At 43.1% G+C, this 21,727-nt stretch overlaps 1 protein-coding gene across 1 annotated transcript in view; it reads right to left on the bottom strand.

Annotated features, from left to right (window-relative positions):
- Nucleotides 1-12,355, bottom strand: part of FAM120A (family with sequence similarity 120 member A) — a 75,676-nt gene extending 63,321 nt beyond the window's left edge. The window contains exons 1-3 of the mRNA XM_077325581.1: nucleotides 11,119-12,355; nucleotides 2,954-3,200; nucleotides 2,314-2,396 (exon numbers count right to left, since the gene is read on the bottom strand). Coding sequence (XP_077181696.1) covers nucleotides 2,314-2,396; nucleotides 2,954-3,200; nucleotides 11,119-11,592 — 804 coding nt within the window. The 5' untranslated portion in view covers nucleotides 11,593-12,355. The remainder of the gene's footprint in view (nucleotides 1-2,313; nucleotides 2,397-2,953; nucleotides 3,201-11,118) is intronic.
- Between the last annotated feature and the right edge of the window lie 9,372 nt (nucleotides 12,356-21,727).

The following is a 21,727-nucleotide window of genomic DNA, read 5'->3' as shown; positions in this document are numbered from 1 at the left end:
CTGACGTCAGAAAATGGTATGAGAGGAAAGTAAAGCAGAGAAGATTCATTACCATCAGTGCCTCCTGTTTACAGATTGCTGGATAGGAACCTATGCAATTGATGGTGTTAAATGAGTGAAATAAATGAACATTTGATAAAAGTTGTTGTGGCATATATTTCATTTTCTCTCTTCAAAAACACTTCGCTCTCTCAGGGCTTCAAAGTTCAGGTAATATTTATTTCTATGCAGACCCATCCATTTTAGAAATGAACAGGACAGACTAGTCTGGTCCCTGAGTAACTGTCAAACTTTGTGTCAGGATTAAGCATTCTCATACTTAACAGATTTATTGTTACTTGCATTTAGCAAACCAAAATTTTAAAGCATCACATATTTATTTTATGTCTAAATAGCAAAAAATACTTGAGCTGAAACATTTGATTAGGAAAAAGTAAATCAAAGTATGGTTTAAATGGTACAGTTAAAGAAATTTAGAACTTTACTGCAAAATGATTTTCATCCAACTACCAATGTTAAATTCTTAAAACTCTATTTCATGCACTTATTCTACATTGTTTACAAGAAAACTACGTTCATTTATTTAGTTAGCTCAGACTGAAGCACCTCTTCATAAACACTGCAGTGTAACCCAAAGAACTGGGCATGATAAGCTGCCAACATGGTTGACCCTACTCTATTTCAACAAAAATTAACTCTTATCTACAGAGGTCACAGGAGCACCTCAGAATCCCTTGTCACTTCCCATGGTATCACTCGCATTACCTATCAGACTGGTGATTGCAATATCCCTTCCACCACAAGAGGGGAAAGACTTGTAGCTATGACTTTAATTTGACAAGCAGAGCAAATTAAATTAATTCATAATTTCATTTTTGAACTTTAATTGTTCTATATCTATTTCTGATTTTATTCCTTGCCCCAGTTTACAAATGAAAATTCACATGCTCTTTCACACAATTTTACAGCTGAAAAATATAATTCTGAAACTGCTAAACCTGCCTGATATCATATTAACAATTGTACCCATTCATTGTTATTAAGTTTATGAAACAATGAATCTTGAAATGGAAAAAAGTCTGCAGAAAAATAAAGGGGAGGATTTCTGGGTATTTTTCTGTTCAACACATCTACCCAAGATTGCTTGTTACAAATAAAACTGAAAATGCCCATAAAATATAAATGGTTATTCCAAAAAGAAGAACAAACCTTCCAGAATCTATAGCACTGAATTAGCCTTCCATATTAGGCTGGCTGGAAACCTACACACAGTTATGCAGAAAATAAGTTCATTGAAGCCAGTAGAACGTATTGCTTAGTAAACATGTTTAGGACTGTGCAGATGATTGTAGCTTGTACATACCCTAACTAAAGAAGACAAAGTTTACTATATTTTGCTGGCAGGCAATCATACATGCCCCACAAAAAGCACTGCATGACAAGCAATATCAAATCGATTTAAATTATGTCCTAAAAATGTGATCAATGTGCCTAACACACATTTTACCTTGATCAGGATTTTGTTCTGCAAAGTGTTATATATGTGACGGAATAAGAAAATAACGGACTGCAAGAATTTCAGGAAGTTCCTAACCTATGCAAATGATCTCATCTGAGTGCCATTACCTAGAAAAGTATTATGCACATCTGATACAGCTTGTTATCTAAAAGTTATTTTTTTCTAACACATGAAAATTTTAAAAAATTCTAAAATAACCTTTTTATGCTATATATGCCCAGCCACGTCCAACAAACCAACAGATCTTTGGGAAGGCCTCAAAAGTCTTAGTTCACTACTGTTCATTTAGATGACGTGAAATTACTCAATTATCTAACCGTCTTAAGCTACACACAAATCTATTAAAAGGCAGGTGCAGCTCTCATATTCAAACACAAAATCTCTCATTAAACTTCAAAGGTTTCATTCCTCCACCATCTTTCTATCAAGCTGGCAGATATCTAACATAAAGATAAAGTCTATTATCTAAGAGTTCGCTATCAGCAACAAAAAAAGCCAATATTGTCAGACCTGCAATCAGATCGCTGATGCTAGTATGATAAAATGAAAACCAAAACCAGAAAAACAAGGTGTATACTATAAAACTATTAGCATGTGTGTGAAACAGCTTAAAGATATAAGCTGCAACCTATAAACACATTTGTTCCAGACAAGTCTTTGGTACTACTTCAAAGTGGATTACAGATGGCAGCTCAATCTTTAATTTTTTAGGAAACATCTGACATTATTATGAAAAGCTGTTCTGTATTATAACTTATTTCTATGATAGTTAATTTAATAGCTAGCTGTTGTACCTTAAGAGAGGCTAGGGGATGTTCTGGACCAAGTAAACTCCAATGAAAGGAAGCCAAATCTTCATCTGGTAGAAGGTGATTACCTAAAATATAAGATATGTGATTTTTGTCAAGTCCTGAAATACTTTATGCAAGCTATCCTACAAAATGGAAGTTATCAGATACTTCAGTGCACAACCAATGTTTGTAATTTTAATCTTAAATGTAAATGTCACTACCAAGTAATGCAATTATAGTAAATGAATATGGTAATAAGCATTTATAAAGTAACTAATCTCCATATTTTCCCCAGTACAAATTCTAATTTATAAACATGTTTATTCAAAAGCCAAGTCTCATCAATACCAATGGGACATGCATCTAAGCAGTGTTTAGGACTACAGACGTATCTTGTGGTCTCTCTTACAATAAAATGAGGCTACTTATAAGTAAAGGTGCTTTGGATCAGGATGCTGAGTTTTCCATGTATAACTCAAACACTGCTTCTTTAATGTACATACTCAACATACATACCCCACAAAAACACAAAAAATGGCTCAACATTTAATAAAGTATACCGACATGGGTTTCCTATAGACCTTCCAGTTATACATTTTAAAGATCTGTTTAAATATGAACTTCCAGATATCATTCCACCTACCTAAAAGAGCAGCAAAAATAGGAAACCGATTTGGATTCAGGTCCAGTTGCTTGGCAACTTCATGCATCAGGTATTGGCTTGTCGTGAGGCTTTTTCCATTACGGCTCAGTTTTAGGGCATGGGCACTGAAATAGTAAGGGATGTTGCACAATGCGTAATCTGAATCATATGCAACCAAGCCGTGGAAACCCTTTTCTCGGCAAAAAGCAATTACTTCTTGGTGGTGGTCTTCAATGCTCTGTGCAACCTATGAGAAAAAGAGTGGTGCAGAGAAAGACATATTAAATGCATGTTAAAAGAAGTTTATGCCAAATACATTTGAACCTCCAGTCCAACCTGGAGAGCATCACTATGGCATAAAAGCATACAACAATATGACATCAGAACTATCACAACTAAACCATTAATTCAGTTAAGTTTATTCTTTACCTCCTGTTGCTTAAGTACTATTCCCTTCATAACTGTTTAGCCTACATTCAAAAAAACACAATTAACACGGTTATGGTAATACCACCTACACAAGAAAAGAAGAAAAGCACACAAGCCTGAGATCAACTTCTAATGCTACCATGTGCAGCAGGGGTAGTAGCATCACACATCATCTGCAATATCAGGAGAAGCAGCCAGTGTCCTTCTAAAGAAGTCTACATTAAATGCACATGTAAGATTCTACACTTTTGGTACACTTGGATAAGTACACAGTGTAGTTATGTAGCAAGGATCTCTTATAACACTGCAATATAACTGTTGATCAGTGTTGCATTTATTTAAAAGTTATTGAGTGTTCATTGTCCAAACACAAGTTGAAAATTCTTGTGTCATTTTTTAGATGGATACACATAAATGGCAAAATGCAGCTGAACAACAAGTCGTATACAATCCAAAATGCCAGTCTGAACAGGACATTCCTTCAACTTTCATATATAAAACTACATAAAACTGCAATGGCAGATTATCCTATAAAGAAATTCCAAAGTTTCAGTGCTACAATCAAAATGAAACTGTAGCTCAACAGAAGCAGATATCATGTTTTTAGGCAGAAAAACATGCCCCAACTGTGTCACCACAACAAATATGCATACAACATTACACAAGAACTATCATATCTCAGATATTCAAGCCTAATTTTTCATTGTATGACTGAACTGTTAGTTTTACATCAGCATTCATGAGCAGGCGCACCAGCTGTAAATTCCAAATGAAGCATAATTGTAAGGAATCCAGACAAATGGGTTTTCACATTGAGCATTTATGCACTGGGAACTTCACTGCCCCGGCTCCCGTGCAGGAGCACAAATCAGGGGCACATGGACTGCACAGGGCCAAATGCTTCCCCGTATGGGTGCAGGAAGAGGTGGGGCAGCTTGCCACGACTAAAACTCCAGCCTGCAGCCCAGCATGAAACCTCCAGTACATAAACGGTCATTGTCAGATACTCTAGAAACCAAATTCTAACATATTAATCCATGGATTGATACAAAATTGAAACAAAATAAGAGGATAACTTAGTAAACTCTATGCACATACGTTAGCTGAGAACTAAGATACAACTAAATCAACTGCCCTTACTTATATATGAGAATCAGGATTCAAAGGGCAGTAAATTTAATTACATGAATCAATGGAACCAAAACAACATCACAGTGTAAAATAATTAGAAAACAAAGACAATTTCAAAGGCAGCTGGCTGACTTTAAGGCATAGATAAGTTGCTTATGGACATGTTTGTCCAAAGTGAAATCCAGAAAGCCAGCAACATGACCCATCCATCCATCCAATCCCTTTAATAAAATCCAACAAAATGACACATAATAGCATGTCAGCATTTAAGTTACCAGGAACTCTTCATCAGACCCAAAAATTAAAGGGAAAAAGCAAACTTTTCAGGTCATTACAATCGTGCTCTAAGATTATACTATTACTAGGAAAATAGCCCGTTGCATCCAGGAATGCAATGGGCGCTAGCGGAGGGCCCTGACGGAAGAGTGGGCTTCATCCCTACCTGGAGTCATGGCTGGCAGCTGGGGCTAGGCGGGCGTGCTGGCAGCTGGGGCAAGGCAGCGGGGCGTCGAGGTGTGCGGCAGGAGAGCCTATAGCCCTGGTGGAGGGTTGGGCCAACAACTCTAGAGGCTGCCGGGCTGCTGTGGCCCCTGATGGGCCAGCAGCCAAGGCAGGGGAGCAGAGGAGTGGTGTCCTCGGCAGCTAGGCAGCGTCTGGCCGCAAGGCTGGCTGTGCAGCTCACGGCCAGCTTCTGGAGGCGGGTGCCCCAGGGGGCTTCCCAATCTGGCTGCACCCAGCACAGAAGCGCAGTCCGGACACATGATGTATCTCAGACAGCGTTCTGCCCACACAGGCCTTTCCCAAATATCAGGGAGAACAATGGTAAGGATGGCAGGCATCACTGGGTTGGTACTAATAAAATATACTACATAGATAGATTGTGTTCTTAGCCTTATGGGATGGAGTTAACCATTCAAAGGAAACGAATCAGGTTCCGTGAGTGATCTTTTAAATTTATTTTATTTACATTATTTACTGTCCACCTTTTTTACTGAGACTCAAGGCAGATTACACAGTGTAAGCCAAACATGATCATGACAGGGCATTCAAAAAAAAAAATACAGCAACAGATAGAACACAGTACTGTGCGTATTGTACTACAGGCCAACAAATATGTTTAGGATCACAAGTAAAAGTGCTATCCTGGACTTTAAAGAGTAAGCAATTCTCATTTTTCTATTTCATATAAGATATTTAATTTAATTTTCTTTATGTATTTATGCTGCCACAGACCAGAATGGTATCAGATATTTATTTTATATTTATAGTCTACCTTCCTCACTGTGATTCAAGGTGAATTACACAGAGTAAATCAATGCAATCAAGAAGAAGGGACATGCAATAGGATATGGGCTGCAAAAAAATCAGGAACCAATTAGAAATCTGAAGCAGAACTGAAGCAAAGATAGGTACTATCATCATGCATTACCTAAAGTGAAAATAACATAGTAGAATCCTACTTACAGCAGTAGACCATACAAACTATACAACAGTAGTGTAGTTCACAATGCCCTACACTTTTATCAAAGTAATTTTCTAAATCCTTTTGTTACAGTACTGCCCTACTACCAGTGTAGAAAAGCTCTCCTGACTAATTCAGTTTTCCATAGTTTGCAGAAAGCCCAGAGTGGAAGATTTTCTGACTTTCTCAGATAAACCATTCCATAAATTTGGGAGCACAACAGAGAGTCCATGGGTACAGAATGTGGCTGCGAGGGTTCTCACTAGGTCATCATGGAGGGCGCATGTCCAGCCAATCCTGCAGTAGCTGCATTTGTTGCCAGTTAGCTTCCAGATCAAGTTCAAGGTTCTGTTTTTGACCTTTAAGGCTATATGCAGCCTGGGTCCTACCAATCTGTGGGATCGCTTATCTCCTTTATGCTCCCCGCAGGGCCCTCCGCTCTGCAGGTATGAATTTGCTGGTTGTCCCAGGCCCCCAGGAAGTGCTCCTGACCTTTCCAAGGGCCAGGGATTTTTCAGGCCTGGCCCGTACCTGTTGGAATGAACTCCAGGAAGAGCTGAGGGCCCTGTTGGAACTCTCTGGGTTCCACAGGGCCTGCAAAACAGAGCTCTTCTACCAGGCATTCAGTTGAGGTTAGGCAGGAGGCCGGGGATGGTAAGATCAGGTCCCTCCCTTCCCCTTTTCTGATCAGGACCCCTAGGCTGACATCGCTGACATCTATAGTGGACATAGACTGCGAGAAGCAGAGTTGAGGTTTTGTGGGAAATAATAGGTTTGTTGTTGCCGCCATCAATGATTTGTATTTGAACTAGGGTTTTAATGGTTTGATATTTTTATTGTAAACCACCATGGGCCGGCCTGGCTGGGAGTGGCGGTCTAGAAATTCAATAAATGAATAAATTTATTCTGCCCATTGATTCATTGGCTTCTGCAGATGACCCTTCTCAGATGATCAAAAGTTTAAGAGAAGAGGCAGTACCAAATATATGAAAATACCACAAAGTTATGGCCAAACCAACACCTTAAATTGAGTTCAGTAAGTTCAGGACAAAGAAGTGACTAATATTATTGTATTATATATATAGCAGAGTTACACAATAGGAAGCATATATATATAAAATAAATATGATTGCTCAACGAAATTGCACATGCTCTGTCTAACGCCCAATAACACGTGAATTGTGGCATTTTGTCTCAATGTTACTGTGGCATGGATCCAGGTGGCTATATCAGCGCTATTAAGGTACTATACACCTTGCATCCCAGAACAGTTAAAATATTCAATTTGTCCACTTCAGGCTTTAATGCTAGTTGAGTAGCCACATCTTGACTTTCATATAAATAGTAACTACGGAATATAAAAACACAACAAAAATGCTGAACAGGAACTCAGAACTTAAGAAAGTTCTTACTGAACCAAATGAAAGAATAGGGACAAATCAATTGTTTTAGCAACTTTTGCTAACCATGCACGAGTATTGAATACAGATTCTGAAGACTACAACAGAGAGATAGAATTGTTGAATAGTCTGAACTGACTGCATTGCTATTAGATGTTTAAAATAGACAGAAATCCTATACATTAAATTACACATATTAGCATTTTTACCAGCATTCTAATTTCTCACAAAAATTAATCATTTTATGACAATTTACATATGTGACTAAAATTGAACAAGAAGCAGGCATGTTTAGCAAATACCCTAAACAGAGCATTATGTTAATGACTTAAAATGGGATTGTGTAATTTTTATACTATGCCATCTTGGGAACTAAGTATTTATTCAAACAAAATTTTCTATTTCTATTTCCACTCACACTACAGCTTTTCCCCATATACACACAACTTACTGGTAGAAATACCAACTTATTATTTCAAAAGAAGTCTTATAAATTTTTACTTCATTTGATCTAGTATTAGCAAAAAGTTAGGCATGAATTCTTGCATTGGTTCTAAGCATGACAGAAATAAATCTCTGGAATTCTTAAGTCTATTATATATATCCAAGATTTGCTAGGATATGGAAGACTATGAAAATCATTCCTTAATAATATGCAATGCAATAATGACACACGATTCTGTACATACAACATTCCATATGTAGACTGGATGGATAGCATATTGGACAAGGTTTAGGGAGTCCCATGTTCTGGGTCCCTACTCACCATGAAATTCACTGAGCCACTTTGGACCAGCCAAACCTCTCAACCTAACCTACCTCCAATCAAGGTTATTGTAAGGATAAAATGGGTGTGGGAAGAGATTGCAAGAACCACATATGCTGCTCTGAGATCCTTGCACAAAAAGCAAGATAAAGGTATGAGAAGTTTAGGAGATTTAGGAACTCTTTTATGTGCTACTCTGAGCAAGAATTACAAACAAGCATCATTTATTTAGACATCTGAAATGTACACTCTCTTAAGACCACATGTACTTTTGGCACTTATAGTAATACTAAAACCTACACCTTGCAGCAGTTTTAAAAGGCCATGTAGCATGCAAAGAGCCATACAATATTTTTTTAATGTGAAAAGACAAAAGTTATTTTTGCAAATAACAAAAAGATGGCCCTTAATAAAAAATAGTCTTTAAAAACCCAGTGCTGTAAATAGAGCTAAAAGAGATTAAGAACACTGAAGAAATGTAACAAAAATTACCTTTTTATAGACTACACTAATAAAGACGAAAGTGAAAACACCCTGAATTCTTGTTTCACAAAGGAACAAAGTCTTAAAGATCTTTCAATAAGATGCCTGATCACCATAGTTAACTGTGCAGTAGCACTGTCAAATGTCAAAAAGATCTCATATTTATGCTGCTCATCATGAGATACGAAATAGTTTAGTGTCAACTACCATATGAACAAGTTCCACCTTCAATTGTAAGTCCTTTATTAGAAATGTACGTCACATCTGATTAAGTTACAGAGCAAAGTGCGTTTGCGCTCAACAACTCTCCACTTCCATACGGAAGAATTTAACAAGCATACAAGAACAGAACAATCTAACTTGTTCAGTGTAGTGCTACATTTCACGTCTGTCACTACTGTAAGCCAATCATTACGCCAGATCAGTCAACTCGCAGGCTTATGAAATCTCTTACCAGTTACAATTGAAACAAGGGGTGGGACTTCCACTATCATCTTAGTCTGAAGTATCACAGCCTCTAAAAAAGGCAAGATGATTTCTCGGCCTTGAACAGAACTTCCAAACGAAAAGCTGTCTAATGTTAATGATCCACCTCTCCATCCTAAAAAGTATCTTTGTCCTGAACTGGTTACAGGTGTGGTTTAGTCTGATAAAAGGAGAGTACAAAATCCTAATACTAACCTCTGATCCCTGTTCTTGAACTTCACATAATATTAACAATGCTATGAAAAAGAACTGACAGAGGCTGCTACTAATTAAATATGAAATCTTCTGTTGGTTTTCCTCCTTCTTAAGAGGTTAATCAGAATATCCCATACTTTAACTACTTATTTTTCTTGATGAAGCATAATGAAGTACTTTTAAACTTTACTACAAGTGCTAAATGAAAGTGACAGAACAGTTCTCAATAGAGCATTAATGCCAAACAGTGCACAAGCAATCAAGGCTAAACATAGTTTAAGAGGGCTTATTTTCAAACTCTGCTTAATTTACAGTACAGTAAATTATAAAATTACATAGTATGACAGCTAAATCATTTTATTGTTATACAATAAACGACTTTAAAGCTATTTTTAAATTAAATCTTCAATTTCTCCTCATCAAGCTTTAATGCTAGTTTAATTCACAAATTTCCTTCCAATGTAAATCATTTAAGTAACTTGTTGCTTACTTTCATTTCATTTGCAAACTTGTACTTTAATTCCTTTCAGTGTTAATTGTTTAGACAAATAGACTGTACTTAGAAAACAACAAGTAGCCAGCTCCAGAGATAAATCTACTTCCAGTTGACTGGCTGCTATCTTGAAAAGGATATTTTATAAATCACAGTAAACAGAACAACGTCCAGAAACAACATGGAGTCTGGATACACCTCATTGAAACCCAAACTTCAAATCAAGGAGACCTAGAGCAAATTCATTTTGCTATCTATTCATACTCTCTGTCAAAAAACCCCTCTCTTACAAACTTATACGCATGGGAAAAGAAGAAAACAGAATTTGAGAAAAATAAAAGAAAGGAGTCACAAGGGGATAGGGGAAAAGAGTCTAAATGCAAACACTGAAGAGGAAATGCAGACTAAGTGTGCTTAAAAGGAAAATAAAACTGATGCAGCATTCAGTAGTCTTCAGAAGCCATTAGAACATAGCTAAATGTAGATGGGAGCATTTGGGATGTTCCAAATCACACTCATCTGGTTTTCAAAGCTTGACAGGTATGTATAAATAGCAAAATCCCTGTAGAGATTGAGGACATCAGGGTGCTTACTAAGCCCTCCCCTTTGCCGGCAAAGGGCACCCTGCAGCTTCATATGAGGTGGTAAAGAATACTTATTTTTCCAGGAGAGGGGAGGCAGGAGGAAGAAGAGGGGGAATGGCCAAAGCGACAGCAGCAACATAAACTTTTGGCTGCCTTTTGCGCAAGTACTGCTGGCCAACCGTGAGCATGCTTGTTCCCAGGGAACTCAGAGCATCTCCTCTCCCCGCCCAAGGCGCCAACACCGCCAGGTTTTGACGACATTTTGCGGATATGGGGAGACAGAACTTCCCTCCCTCCCTCTGAACTCAGAGCTTTAACCGAGAGGGCAACCCTGCTGCCATCTTAGAGCGCGGCCCCTCCTTTCACCCAAACCAGTGGCAGTGCGAGGAAGCAGGGCAGGGGCTCCCTGGGCAAGGCAGCCAAGGAGCGAGCGAGCGAGGGAGACGTGCAGCCTGGGAGTTGGCCAGTGGTGCCAGGGCCTCCAAGGAAAACAGGAGGGGGCACCGGCCATGTAAAGGAAACGAGGCACGGCAGGGGAGGGCGCCCACGGCCAGCCAGGAAACAAAAAACAGCAGGAAGGGAATGGAGGCATGGCTAAGTCCGGGGGTAGTGCAAGGAGGCTGCCAAGTGGCCTGGGGCAGGCCGGGAGCTGCTGCTGCTGGTGCAATGGCCCGGAGGGGAGCGCGAGGAGTTGGGCGCACCGCCTGGCGCCAGAGCAGGCCTCCGCCCCGCTTACCTTGATGTGGAAGCGGATGAGGGCCAGGCGGATGCAGTGCGCCATGCAGACGGGGGGCAGGAACCAGACCTTGGGCGGCGGGGTCCCCTTGTTCTGGACGTGGCTGACGATCTGCTGGGCCGTCTGGCGCTCGTTGCCCTGCCGCTTCACCCACTCGTGCAGCCGGGCCTTCTCCAGGGCGCCGTTGAAGAAGACGAAGAGCTCGATGTTGCCGTTGAAGCAGGCCTTGGCCAGCGCCGCCAAGTAGCCCAGCATGTGGTTCCACTGCCCGCCGCTCACCCAGTCCGTGTAGAAGCCGCCGTAGAGCCGGTGCAGGCAGTTGTCGGCGTCGATGAGGAGGCGCAGCGGGGTCTGGGGGGGCCTCTGCCGGCCGCCCCCCACCAGGCTGCCCCGGGCCAGCTTCTGCAGCTCCACCGGCACCACGGCGCTGGGGCAGTGCTTCTCGATGTAGTCCTGGAAGCCTTGCACTCCCATGGCGGCGGCGGCGGCGGCACGGAGCGGGGAGGGGGCCTGCACGGGCGGCTGATGTCGGCTGGCTGAAGGCGGGGATGGGGGGGCGCCGCTGCCGTCCGGGCGAGGCAGTAGTAGCAGCAGCTGTAGTAGTAGCAGTAGTAGTAGTTGCGAGTCTTGGGACGTGATGGAGTCTCAACTAAGGTGGGTGGGTTGTTTGGTGGGTGGGCTGGCTGGCTGGCTGCAGTTGCACGGTGGCTCTTCAGGGGGGAGTTGTATGGATTAGTGGAGGGTTCATGGCTGCTGCGGCCGCCATGTGCTGCTCTCACACAGCCATGGCTCAGGGGATCCGGGCTTCTGCTGTGGCTGCTGCCGCTGCGGCTCCTACTGCCGGGGGAAGGAAGGAAGGGAGGGAAGAGAGAGAGCAGAGAGCGGGAGGGGAGGGGAGGGAGGAGGAAGGGAAGGGAAAGGAAAGGGGGGAGGAGCGGGGAGGGAGCGGCGCAGCGCGCAGGAAACCAACCCACTGGCCGCCGCGGAACAGGCGGGACTTGGCCCGGGAGGCTGGCGCCGCTCACGCCCGCTTGCCAGCTCCCAGGCTGGGCCTACAGCGCCCCCCCTCCCCGCCTCTCCGCTCCCCTTCGAGGGCCACCCCCGGGAGGGCTAGGCTAGGCTGGGCTGGGCTGGCCGGGCCGCCTCCCCGCCGCCGGTCCTGGCCACGCTGCCCTGCGGCTGAGACTCGGGCGCTGGGGCCTGCCCGGCCGGGCCTGTTGCATAACCCAAGCATGCGCACCGCGGGGCGGGCGGGAAAGAGGCGCCGAGGAGGATTGGCCCGCGGAAGGCCTCGCAAGCGGAAATGGCATGGGGGGCGGGGGCGAGGAGGCTGCGGGAGCGGAGGGAGAGAGGGGAGGGGGAAAAGGAAGGAAGGAAGGCGGCTTTAAATGGAGGGCGTAGGAGAGGAAACGACGAAGCTGGAGGGAGTTCCCGTGAAGACGCTTCTTCTCCAAGCGGAAGCCCTCGCAGACAGTAGAATCGTGATTGCGCCTTTTGGTGTTACCTGCATTTAGAGAAGCGCTGAGATTCACTTTATCGTTGTCGTTTCGGCCCGCCGTCGGGATAACGGCACTCTCTGGGCTGCTATGTGCCGATCCTAAATCCACACACTCACTTCCATTTCTAATGGGCTTTGCGCACTCACACGCACCCCGTTTTGCTTTGTGGTCGTTGACCCACAACCGCCCCCCTTCTCAGAGTTAGTCATCGGTTGAGGATATAACAAAATCACAATTATTTTTGTGCAGTGAGCAAACTGGATAGATTCAAAAGGGTAGCCGTGTTGGTCTGAAGTCTGAGGAAGAGTGCTTGCACTCGAAAGCTCACACCCTGAATAAATCTTTGTTGGTCTTAAAGGTGCTACTGGACTCTGATTTTACTGAGTAAATTGGACTATATTATAGGGAATAATAATACTCCATCCCTTGTTAAACCGAAACATTCACAATTGGTGAGTTTCTTAACCCAAGCCAGACTATTTAGATGTAATGACTGCCAGTGGTTCTTATTATTAATAAAATAATGTTCGCCCATCCATATTACAGTACAGTATTATTAAAACAATTCAATTTAGTTTTTTTAAATACCTTGCATTAGCACAGCATGATTCAGCTAGAAGTTAAGCACACTGAAAAATTTGAGAAAATGAGAAAGCATGCTCTTAAACCTGATTTTTAGAGACACTGAAGCCTGTTTCAAAGGATGTATTAATTCTACATAAACTTGGACTGCACATCTCTACACTAGAAATAAATGAGAGGAAATTACCAATTTGATTTGAAGATACTGATTTGTGCCTTTGATTACAGCATTGAATCACCAGAAGGGCAAGAGTTGGGCTGCCATTTCTATTCTCTTGGAGGAGTGTTTGACTGTTATATCAGCCTGCCATTTACCATGAAGAGCATGCTATTGAGTCACAGCTGAATCATGGCAACCCTGATCCTTTGGACATTCCAGACAAGAGAGATGAGCAAAAACTGCTGCATAATAACTCCATTGTCCCATGGTGATCACCCATTATAGTACTGACTGTGGCCAGCCCTGCTTAACTCTGACAATGCCAGGCTATGCTGGGTTGCTACCCTTAGCGTACAAGATATGTATATATGATTTTGGCAGGTGTTACTCCTGCCATTGATAAGAGTTTACTGAAGGCTGAGAAGAAAGGCATGAAAGTAAATATGAGCATTTTGACTATTCAATCAAGGAAGTTCTGACCAATCCTAGCAAAGAGTAAGGAGCCTGACTATCACAGATTTATTGCATATGTTTTTGTGAAGTATTGAGGATGGAGGCCAGATTGTAAAGGATAAGAACTGATAGGATAGATGTGTATCTTCTGTTTAGTGGCTACAAGGAACTGGTTAGACAAACGGTAACAGAACATACATCTTAACTGAGCTTTAAATTGAAAGGGGCAGGGAGATTAGGGATACATGCTTCCAGGGGAGACTTGGGGATCCCCCAAAATTACAGCTCATCTCCAGATGACGGTGATCGGTTCTAGAGAAAATTGATATTTTGAAAAATAGATTTTATGACATATTCTGCTGAGGACCCTGTTCATCCCAGGAGTTTCCCAACCTGGATCTGGCAACCCCTGCTGGTAGCCAGGGAAGACCTGGCAACCAAGCTAGGGAAGATTAAAATGCATATGTTCATTGAAACAGAATGAGAAATGAGTGAAAGGGAAGGAATCTGCAAGAAGAGGAAAGTGCTTTGTGCTACGTGTCAAATGTACCAAAGCAATTTCTCCAGGAGTAAATAGTATCTGATTAGAAAGGTTCATAATCTATTTTTTATTTTCACTTAGCAATAAACAGAGATGCCATAGATGTTTGGGTTCAAATATAAAATGATTGTAATAGCTATCTCTCTACACAGAGATTACCTTTTATTTGGCAGTGATCCTATAAAATGTTAGTGGCAATGCTGTGTATTTGGAGCAGTTCTTCCTAAGATTTCCTGGTTAGATTTGGTTTTACATTATTGTGTATGTAATTTCAGGACAGAGCTTGAATCACTTTGAGCTGGAGGTAAAGAGATTCATTTAACTCTAGGGCAGAGTCTGCACTTACTTTGTTTATTCCATTGTCAATCCTGTTGAATTCAAATCACTTTGAACTTAAGTCTTCCTCTCCCCTCCCCCTCCCCATTGAAACAGGAAAGTCTTCTGCACGTGGTTAGGGAGGAGACAGAAAGAGCAGGGTGGACACTTGTGTATTGTGACTACCCAATGTGTATTAGGGCAGGGGGACATTTTGGTGTCTGTAGCCTAATTCACACAAGAAGGGAAATGACACAGAACTGGGAGGAATTGGTTGCATGTAATCTCCCCCTAAGAAGAGTCTCCAGCCTGATTTTCCCTTCATATATCTGAAGACATGGCTCTGGAAAGCTCATCTGTAACCACTATGCCATAATTTCCAAAGGTCAATCATCTCCCACACTCAATGAACATTCCAAACCACAGGTTCTTGACACCCATCTCTCCCCACCCATGCCCTCATTTGTCACCAGGCCACCACAACCTCCCACACAACACACACATTCAACCCTATGCCCCTACAAACTGGACAACTCCTCTCCTTCCTCTTCCCACCGCCAAGCTCTAGCGCCTGTTGTATTCCTGTATACAATGGGCTTTGCCCCTAGTACTTGAATAAAACTCTTTTGGCCTTAGAGGTCCTGCTGGATTGTATTAATTATGCAATAAAGATCAAATTCAAGACACACAAGCCTGGAGGATCATTGTGTTGAAATGAACTAAACCAACTCAAATAATGAAACCAACTAAAAAAGGCATACAGGCATGGAGTTACAGCGAAGACTCCAGACAGCAGGAGCTTATGGCTGAAGTATGACATGTCAGTTTATTTTTATTTATAGTGTGTCACCAATGTACACAGCACTTTATAGCATTAGCAGTAAACCAGGGGTAAACTGTCAGTGTGAACACACCCTAATATATTATACTGATGTCCTACATTGGCAGGTTGCTGTAGTGTACAACATTATTTTTATTTAAGCTGCAAAAGAACTACTACTGAATATTTTAGTAACATCTTTCATCTAGGTCTAAGGTTCATTTATCACTCCCACTTTTCAGATACTTCAATAGTGATAAGATCTGTGTTAACTTGATTTTCTTTCTTTTTAGTTAAAGAGTTATCTCTGGCCACAGATTCTGATTTACATCTTTCCAACTGATTATTATCCATGTGAAGAGCCATTAGCTTCAATTCACAGATTTTCACAAGTAGAATTGTTGAAAGTTATTACACTTAATTTTTTATAAAAACTAGCCTCATAAATATTCCTGTAAAATTGTAATTTTATATAGGAACAATCCTGCCAGGCTTAAGCACTTTTAGGCCCATTGATTTCAAAAGGAGAATAAAACTTTCTAACTGAAATGGATGAGGCTTTTGGTAGAATCACATGTTTGAAGGTGAACTCAGTCTCCCAAACCCCTATTTCACAGTGCTAAAGCAAGAGTAGATTGCAACAAAGAAGGTGCTCTTATTTACTGATTCTTGCCTGATGACCTTCTCTATCTAGCCTTCTTTCAGATCTTGAAGCATGGGATGGTGCAGTATACCAGCCTTGGAGGAAACCAATATTAAGTAACATCACACCTATCACACTTATCCTAAAATGTGGTTTGGTAAGGTAACATATAGTGCATTCTTGAGGACTGCTGTGGTAGAGGTGTCTAGCCATATGGCGCACCCATCTGCTTCCCTCCCTTTATTTTTCTTTCCCTTTTCTGACTGAACTGCTCAAGTTATGCGTTTTCTTCTTTGCTGACAATACGAAGGCGGTCCCACCTTGTCACAATATGATGTTTTGCTGCTGGTCCAGCCTAGAAATTTGGAAGGGTCAAGATGCCCCTCAAACTACTAAAATAGCACTTGACACTTTTTGCAATTCAAAAATAAAATATTTTATTCGGCATAGAGGGGGAAATGTTAGATGAAATCAGGGGTAAAATTCAATATAGAATTCCAATATAGAGGTAATTAAATATAGAATTTCAATGTAAAGTCAGTTAGAAGCATAAACTTCATATGTTTCAGGCTATTGGGGGGTTTCATAAACTTTTCACAGTGACTTAAAATCATTAAGATGATATGCTTTTGTTTCAGTGTTTTCCAAACACTCTAGTACAGTGGTCCTCAACCCCGGTCTGTTGATCATTCAGTACCGGGCCATTGCTCCTCCTTGTCCTCCTCCCTGGCTGCTGCCTCAGGAGCTGCCCTGCCACTCTGCCACCAGCTCACCTTTGGTACTCTCCAGCAGCCGCCATGGCTGGGGCTCCTCCTCAGCGTGGCACTGCACAGCTGCTGCTGGCAGCGCCCCACAGTGGGCGGTGGGAAGTCAGGGGCACAGGCAGGAAAGCAAGTGGAGCAGGGGCTCAGGCGGCGGCTATGTCCCTTGGCAAAAGACTACCCCCCCTCCCGAGCCTCAGTAAAATTGTCAAGCGTTGACCGGTCCCCGGTAATAAAAAGGTTGGGGACCACTGCTCTAGTACACTTTCTGTGAATATTCACTGACTCTTTCCAGAAAGCTGGGGCACTATCCAGTACCCAAACCCATTCACTAATTACACCAGTACTCTTCTGAGCTTTACTTACTTCAGGTTTCAAAATGCAGTCTCTAACCACAACAGATCAGGGATGTCTCCACATTTCACAGTTGTGTATCCATTTGAACTGGGTAGGGAAATTCTTCTCTCACTAGATCTATCCCCTTTCCTTGACCCAAATGGGAGCCTTCTAACTACGCACTCTTCCTTGCCAACTTCCCATTTGTTCCATCTATTTAAACTGCTCTCAGTCAAGGCTAAATTCAGATACTGTCAGTACTTAATTCTTAATTAGTTCTGGGAGCCCTAGTGGCTGGTAGAACAGGAGGGTAGATGCAGAAAGTCCATGGATCACCACTGACATCTGCAAGCATAGCCTCAGTAAATGCCTGCTACCTGTCCATGTCCCCAGTGACAGCCACCAGCCACTCAAGGTAGCTACTAGCCTTCCCCTGAATAGCTGATTGGTCATGCAAGCATTGCTGTTCCCAAGACACATATCTCTCTATTCATGTTTGATTTCCAGATGCTTCCTCTCAAAAGCATCTCACATGGATGAAAGGCTGGCAGGCATTCCTGGAATTCATCTGAGTCTCCAGCTCTACTAGAGACCACACCAGCTATGGCATCTTTGGACATCCTGACATCTACTCCCCATCTTCCACCCCAATCCATGGATGTGGTGTCCAAGGGATCTGCTGGTGCCATTCATGTGCCTACAGCCAAGCCTACCGCCCACAACCATCTCACATCTATGCTTGTCCATCCTGGCAACCCTATGACTGATGCCCATCTTTTCCTGGCTTGCAACTGTAAAGTGGGTGGCAGGATTGTAGTCAGCCAGAGGTCCTACAATGGAGTCACCCATCAAGGTTGATGAGCCTATTATTATTATAATAATAGGGACCAAGCCCGTTGAACTTGTAAATACAACAGGTGCTAGGTATGCTTTTAGGACTGGGGGAAGGCTTCCTCCCCCCACCCCCCGAGGCCCAGAAGTGCACCCGCAGCCTTCTCAATGGCTGGATTCTGAGGCTTTGTATGATTTTGAAGTCCCACCTCCAAAACTCGAGGAATATTTTCAACCCAGGGGTGGCCAACCTCCAGGTGGGGCCTGGAGAGCTCCTGAAATTACAGCTCATCTTCATAGTATAAAGATCAGCCCCCCAGGCAGAAAAGGCTACTTTGGACAGGGTTGTGGTAAAGAAGAAACATTTAAGGCCTCCCACACACGTTGTTCTTGAATTGAAAGACTTGAGGCCTACTGCACAGGGTTGTTGTGCAGATGAAATAGGAGACAAAAGAACCTCCGCAACAGCATCCAGTTTCGTCTGCAGAATAACACTGTGTGGTGGCCTCAAATCTGCACAGTTGCAAAGAAGAAATACACATGGCTTGGCTGTGTCTAACCCCGGCCAGAGCAGTATTTTAAGTAAGAAGGGGCTTTTCTGTGGCCTCCCTGTCAGCTGTTCAGCAGAAGGCGAAATCCCCCCCCCTCAAAAGTTATGCCCACCCCATGCCCTGAGGCTCCCCTACGTTGCTCTCAGAAATGCCTCCCTCCCCTCAGTCAGGGGCTGTTAAAGGCTCCTTCGCAGCAGGCCTGAAGGGGGGGAGGGGAGCACTCACCAGCTTCCTGCCAGCTCTGTCAGTGTTCTGAGGCAATTTACAGTTGAACATAACAGTTAGGACAGCCTTGCGTTGAACAGGGCTCGCGCATCCTGTCCAAGCCTCTGTTCTCATCCCCCTTGGCAGCCCTACTGACATCCTCTCTCTGCAGTGGTCAGGAGCAGACTGGCAGCAATTGCCCCTGGGTGGGCTGGGTGGGTGGGTTGGGAGGTGCAAAGCGCCTCCCGATTGGATGGAACTCTGCTCTATCCTGGTGAGGGCCCCATTGGAAGGTGCTTCACGCTTTCCGATTGGCCCCTCACCCAACTGGCTGGAATTCTTGTAAGACCGGGGCCAAGGGGCCAATCGTTGGCCCCTGTTTCCTAATCTGGACTCAGTCCACCCCCCCTTAGCCTTACTGTTTTATTTATACCGCTCCCCGAGCAGTTTACAGGTAATATTAGTAATGTTCCCGGCCCCAGAGAAGCGTGCCACGCCTTAGCCTTAGCCAGCGCCTTTTCGGTCCTGGCCCTGACCTGTTGGAACGAGCTGCCGGGGGAGCTATGGGCATTGCAGGGGTTTTCAGTGTTCCGCAGGGCCTGCTCGTTGCTCGGTTTGGTACTTTTTAACATATTTATTAATGATCTAGATGAGGGGGTGGAGGGACTACTCATCAAGTTTGCAGATGACACCAAATTGGGAGGACTGGCAAATAGTCCAGAAGATAGAGTTCAACGAGATCTGAACACAATGGAAAAATGGGCAAATGAGACCAAGATGCAATTTAATAAAGATAAGTGTAAAGTTCTGCATCTGGGTCAGAAAAATGAAAAGCATACCTACTGGATGGAGGATACGCTTCTAGGTAACACTGTATTTGAACGAGAGCTTGGGGTACTTGTGGATTGTAAACTAAACATGAGCAGGCAGTGTGATGCAGCGGTAAAAAAGGCAAATGCTATTTTGGGCTGTATCAACAGGGGCATCACATCAAAATCACAAGATGTCATAGTCCCATTGTATATGGCACTGGTCAGACCACACCTGGAGTACCGTGTGCAGTTCTGGAGGCCTCACTTCAAGAAGGACATAGATAAAATTGAAAGGGTACAGAGGAGAGCGACGAGGCCAAGGGACCAAGCCCTATGAAGATAGGTTGAGGGACTTGGGAATGTTCAGCCTGGAGAAAAGGAGGCTGAGAGGGGACATGATAGCCCTCTTTACGTATTTGAAAGGTTGTCATTTGGAGGAGGGCAGGATGCTGTTCCCGTTGGCTGCAGAAGAAAGGACACGCAGTAATAGGTTTAAACTACAAGTACAACGATATAGGCTAGATATCAGGAAAAATTTTTTCACAGTCAGAGTAGTTCAGCAGTGGAATAGGCTGCCTAAGGAGGTGGTGAGCTCCCCCTCACTGGCAGTCTTCTAGCAAAGGTTGGATACACACTTTTCTTGGATGCTTTAGGATGCTTTGGGCTGATCCTGCGTTGAGCAGAGGGTTGGACTAGATGGCCTGTGTGGCCCCTTCCAACCCTATGATTCTATGATTCTATTGTGTGGGGAATTTTATACGATATGTTCTTATATGTTTTATTGTATGGTTTTAGTGGGGGGGTTATATGTTGTAATTCGCCTCAGGTCTCCAGGGAGAGGCAAGGAATAAATCTAAGAAATAATAGTAATAGTAATAGTACCCTTTTGAAAAAGAGCTTACAGTTTTAAAGAGTGGAGTGAAAGTTGCACTGAGAGTAATTGGAAGAAACATGCCACCAGGAGTAGTCAATAGTGCTATTCCAAGCTACTGAATCAGAGTCCATCAAAATATTAACAAGAATATGCCAATAATTGTGTAAAACAAAACAATGGCCTCCTAACTGGCCATTCAATTTACATTCCAATTGCAAAAAGGAGATGTCTAAGAGTACAGCAACTATCAAACACATTAATTTTTACACAAAATGATGCTCAAAATCTTACAACCAGGACTGTTACTATATATGGAACAGGAAATGCCAACTGTTCAAGATGCATTCAGAAAAATAAGAGACACCAAAGATCATGTTGCAAATTTATATTGGTTATTGGAGCATATGAGAGAATTTCAGAAGAAAATGTGTAAGGTCACTGGCAACCAAGATCAAGATAAGTCATGCCATAATATTCCCCATTACTATCAAAGTTTGACAATGAACTAAAAGCTGACGGAAAGAAAGTTGATTCATTTGAAATGTGTTGTTCGATGAAAGTTTTGTGGATCCTAGCAACTGCTAAAAAGACAAATAAGTGGGTTCTAGATCAAATCAGGCTTTCCTAGAAGCTAAAATTTCTAAATTGAGACCAAACTTGGGTCACTTTGACCCATTATGCACGGGGGTTTTAGCGCACATTCGGGGTGGAATGGCGGCGACTAAAATCACGGATAACGCACGGAGCCGGCTGCAACCGGCTGCAGCTTCGGTGCATGCTGCCGAAAAAGCCGCGTCAGTGAAACGCGGAAGAAAGCGCAGCTTCCGGGTGAGCGGGGCGCAACCAGAAGCGGCGCCCGGATCGGCGCGTGCATAATCGGTTACTCTGGGTTTTGCCGCCGTCGCGCCCCGCCCCGTGTATAACCGGTATGCGTCGCGTCTTCCCCCTCCGCGTTTTCCATGTGACCCGAAATCGCCGTTTCGGCGGCCGTGCATAATGGGCCTATATGAGAAAGCAAGAGTCGTTGGAAAAGGTAATGCTCAAAAAGGTGAATGCAGCAGGAAAAGTGGAAGCCTCAAATGGCCCTCAGATTGCAGGACCTGAGCAAGACTGTTAATTTTAGGAAATTCTGGAGGTCATTAATTTATATGGAGGACATACGTAGAGAGTGATTTGACAGCACTTCACACATGCACGCCTCCAACTTTGGATAAATAATAGTAATGT

The sequence above is a fragment of the Paroedura picta genome, chromosome 3, assembly GCF_049243985.1.
Source record: "Paroedura picta isolate Pp20150507F chromosome 3, Ppicta_v3.0, whole genome shotgun sequence".
In the NCBI taxonomy this organism is placed as follows: domain Eukaryota; kingdom Metazoa; phylum Chordata; class Lepidosauria; order Squamata; family Gekkonidae; genus Paroedura; species Paroedura picta.
Note: the sequence above shows the minus strand (reverse complement) of the source record. Positions and strands in the feature narration are given on the sequence as shown.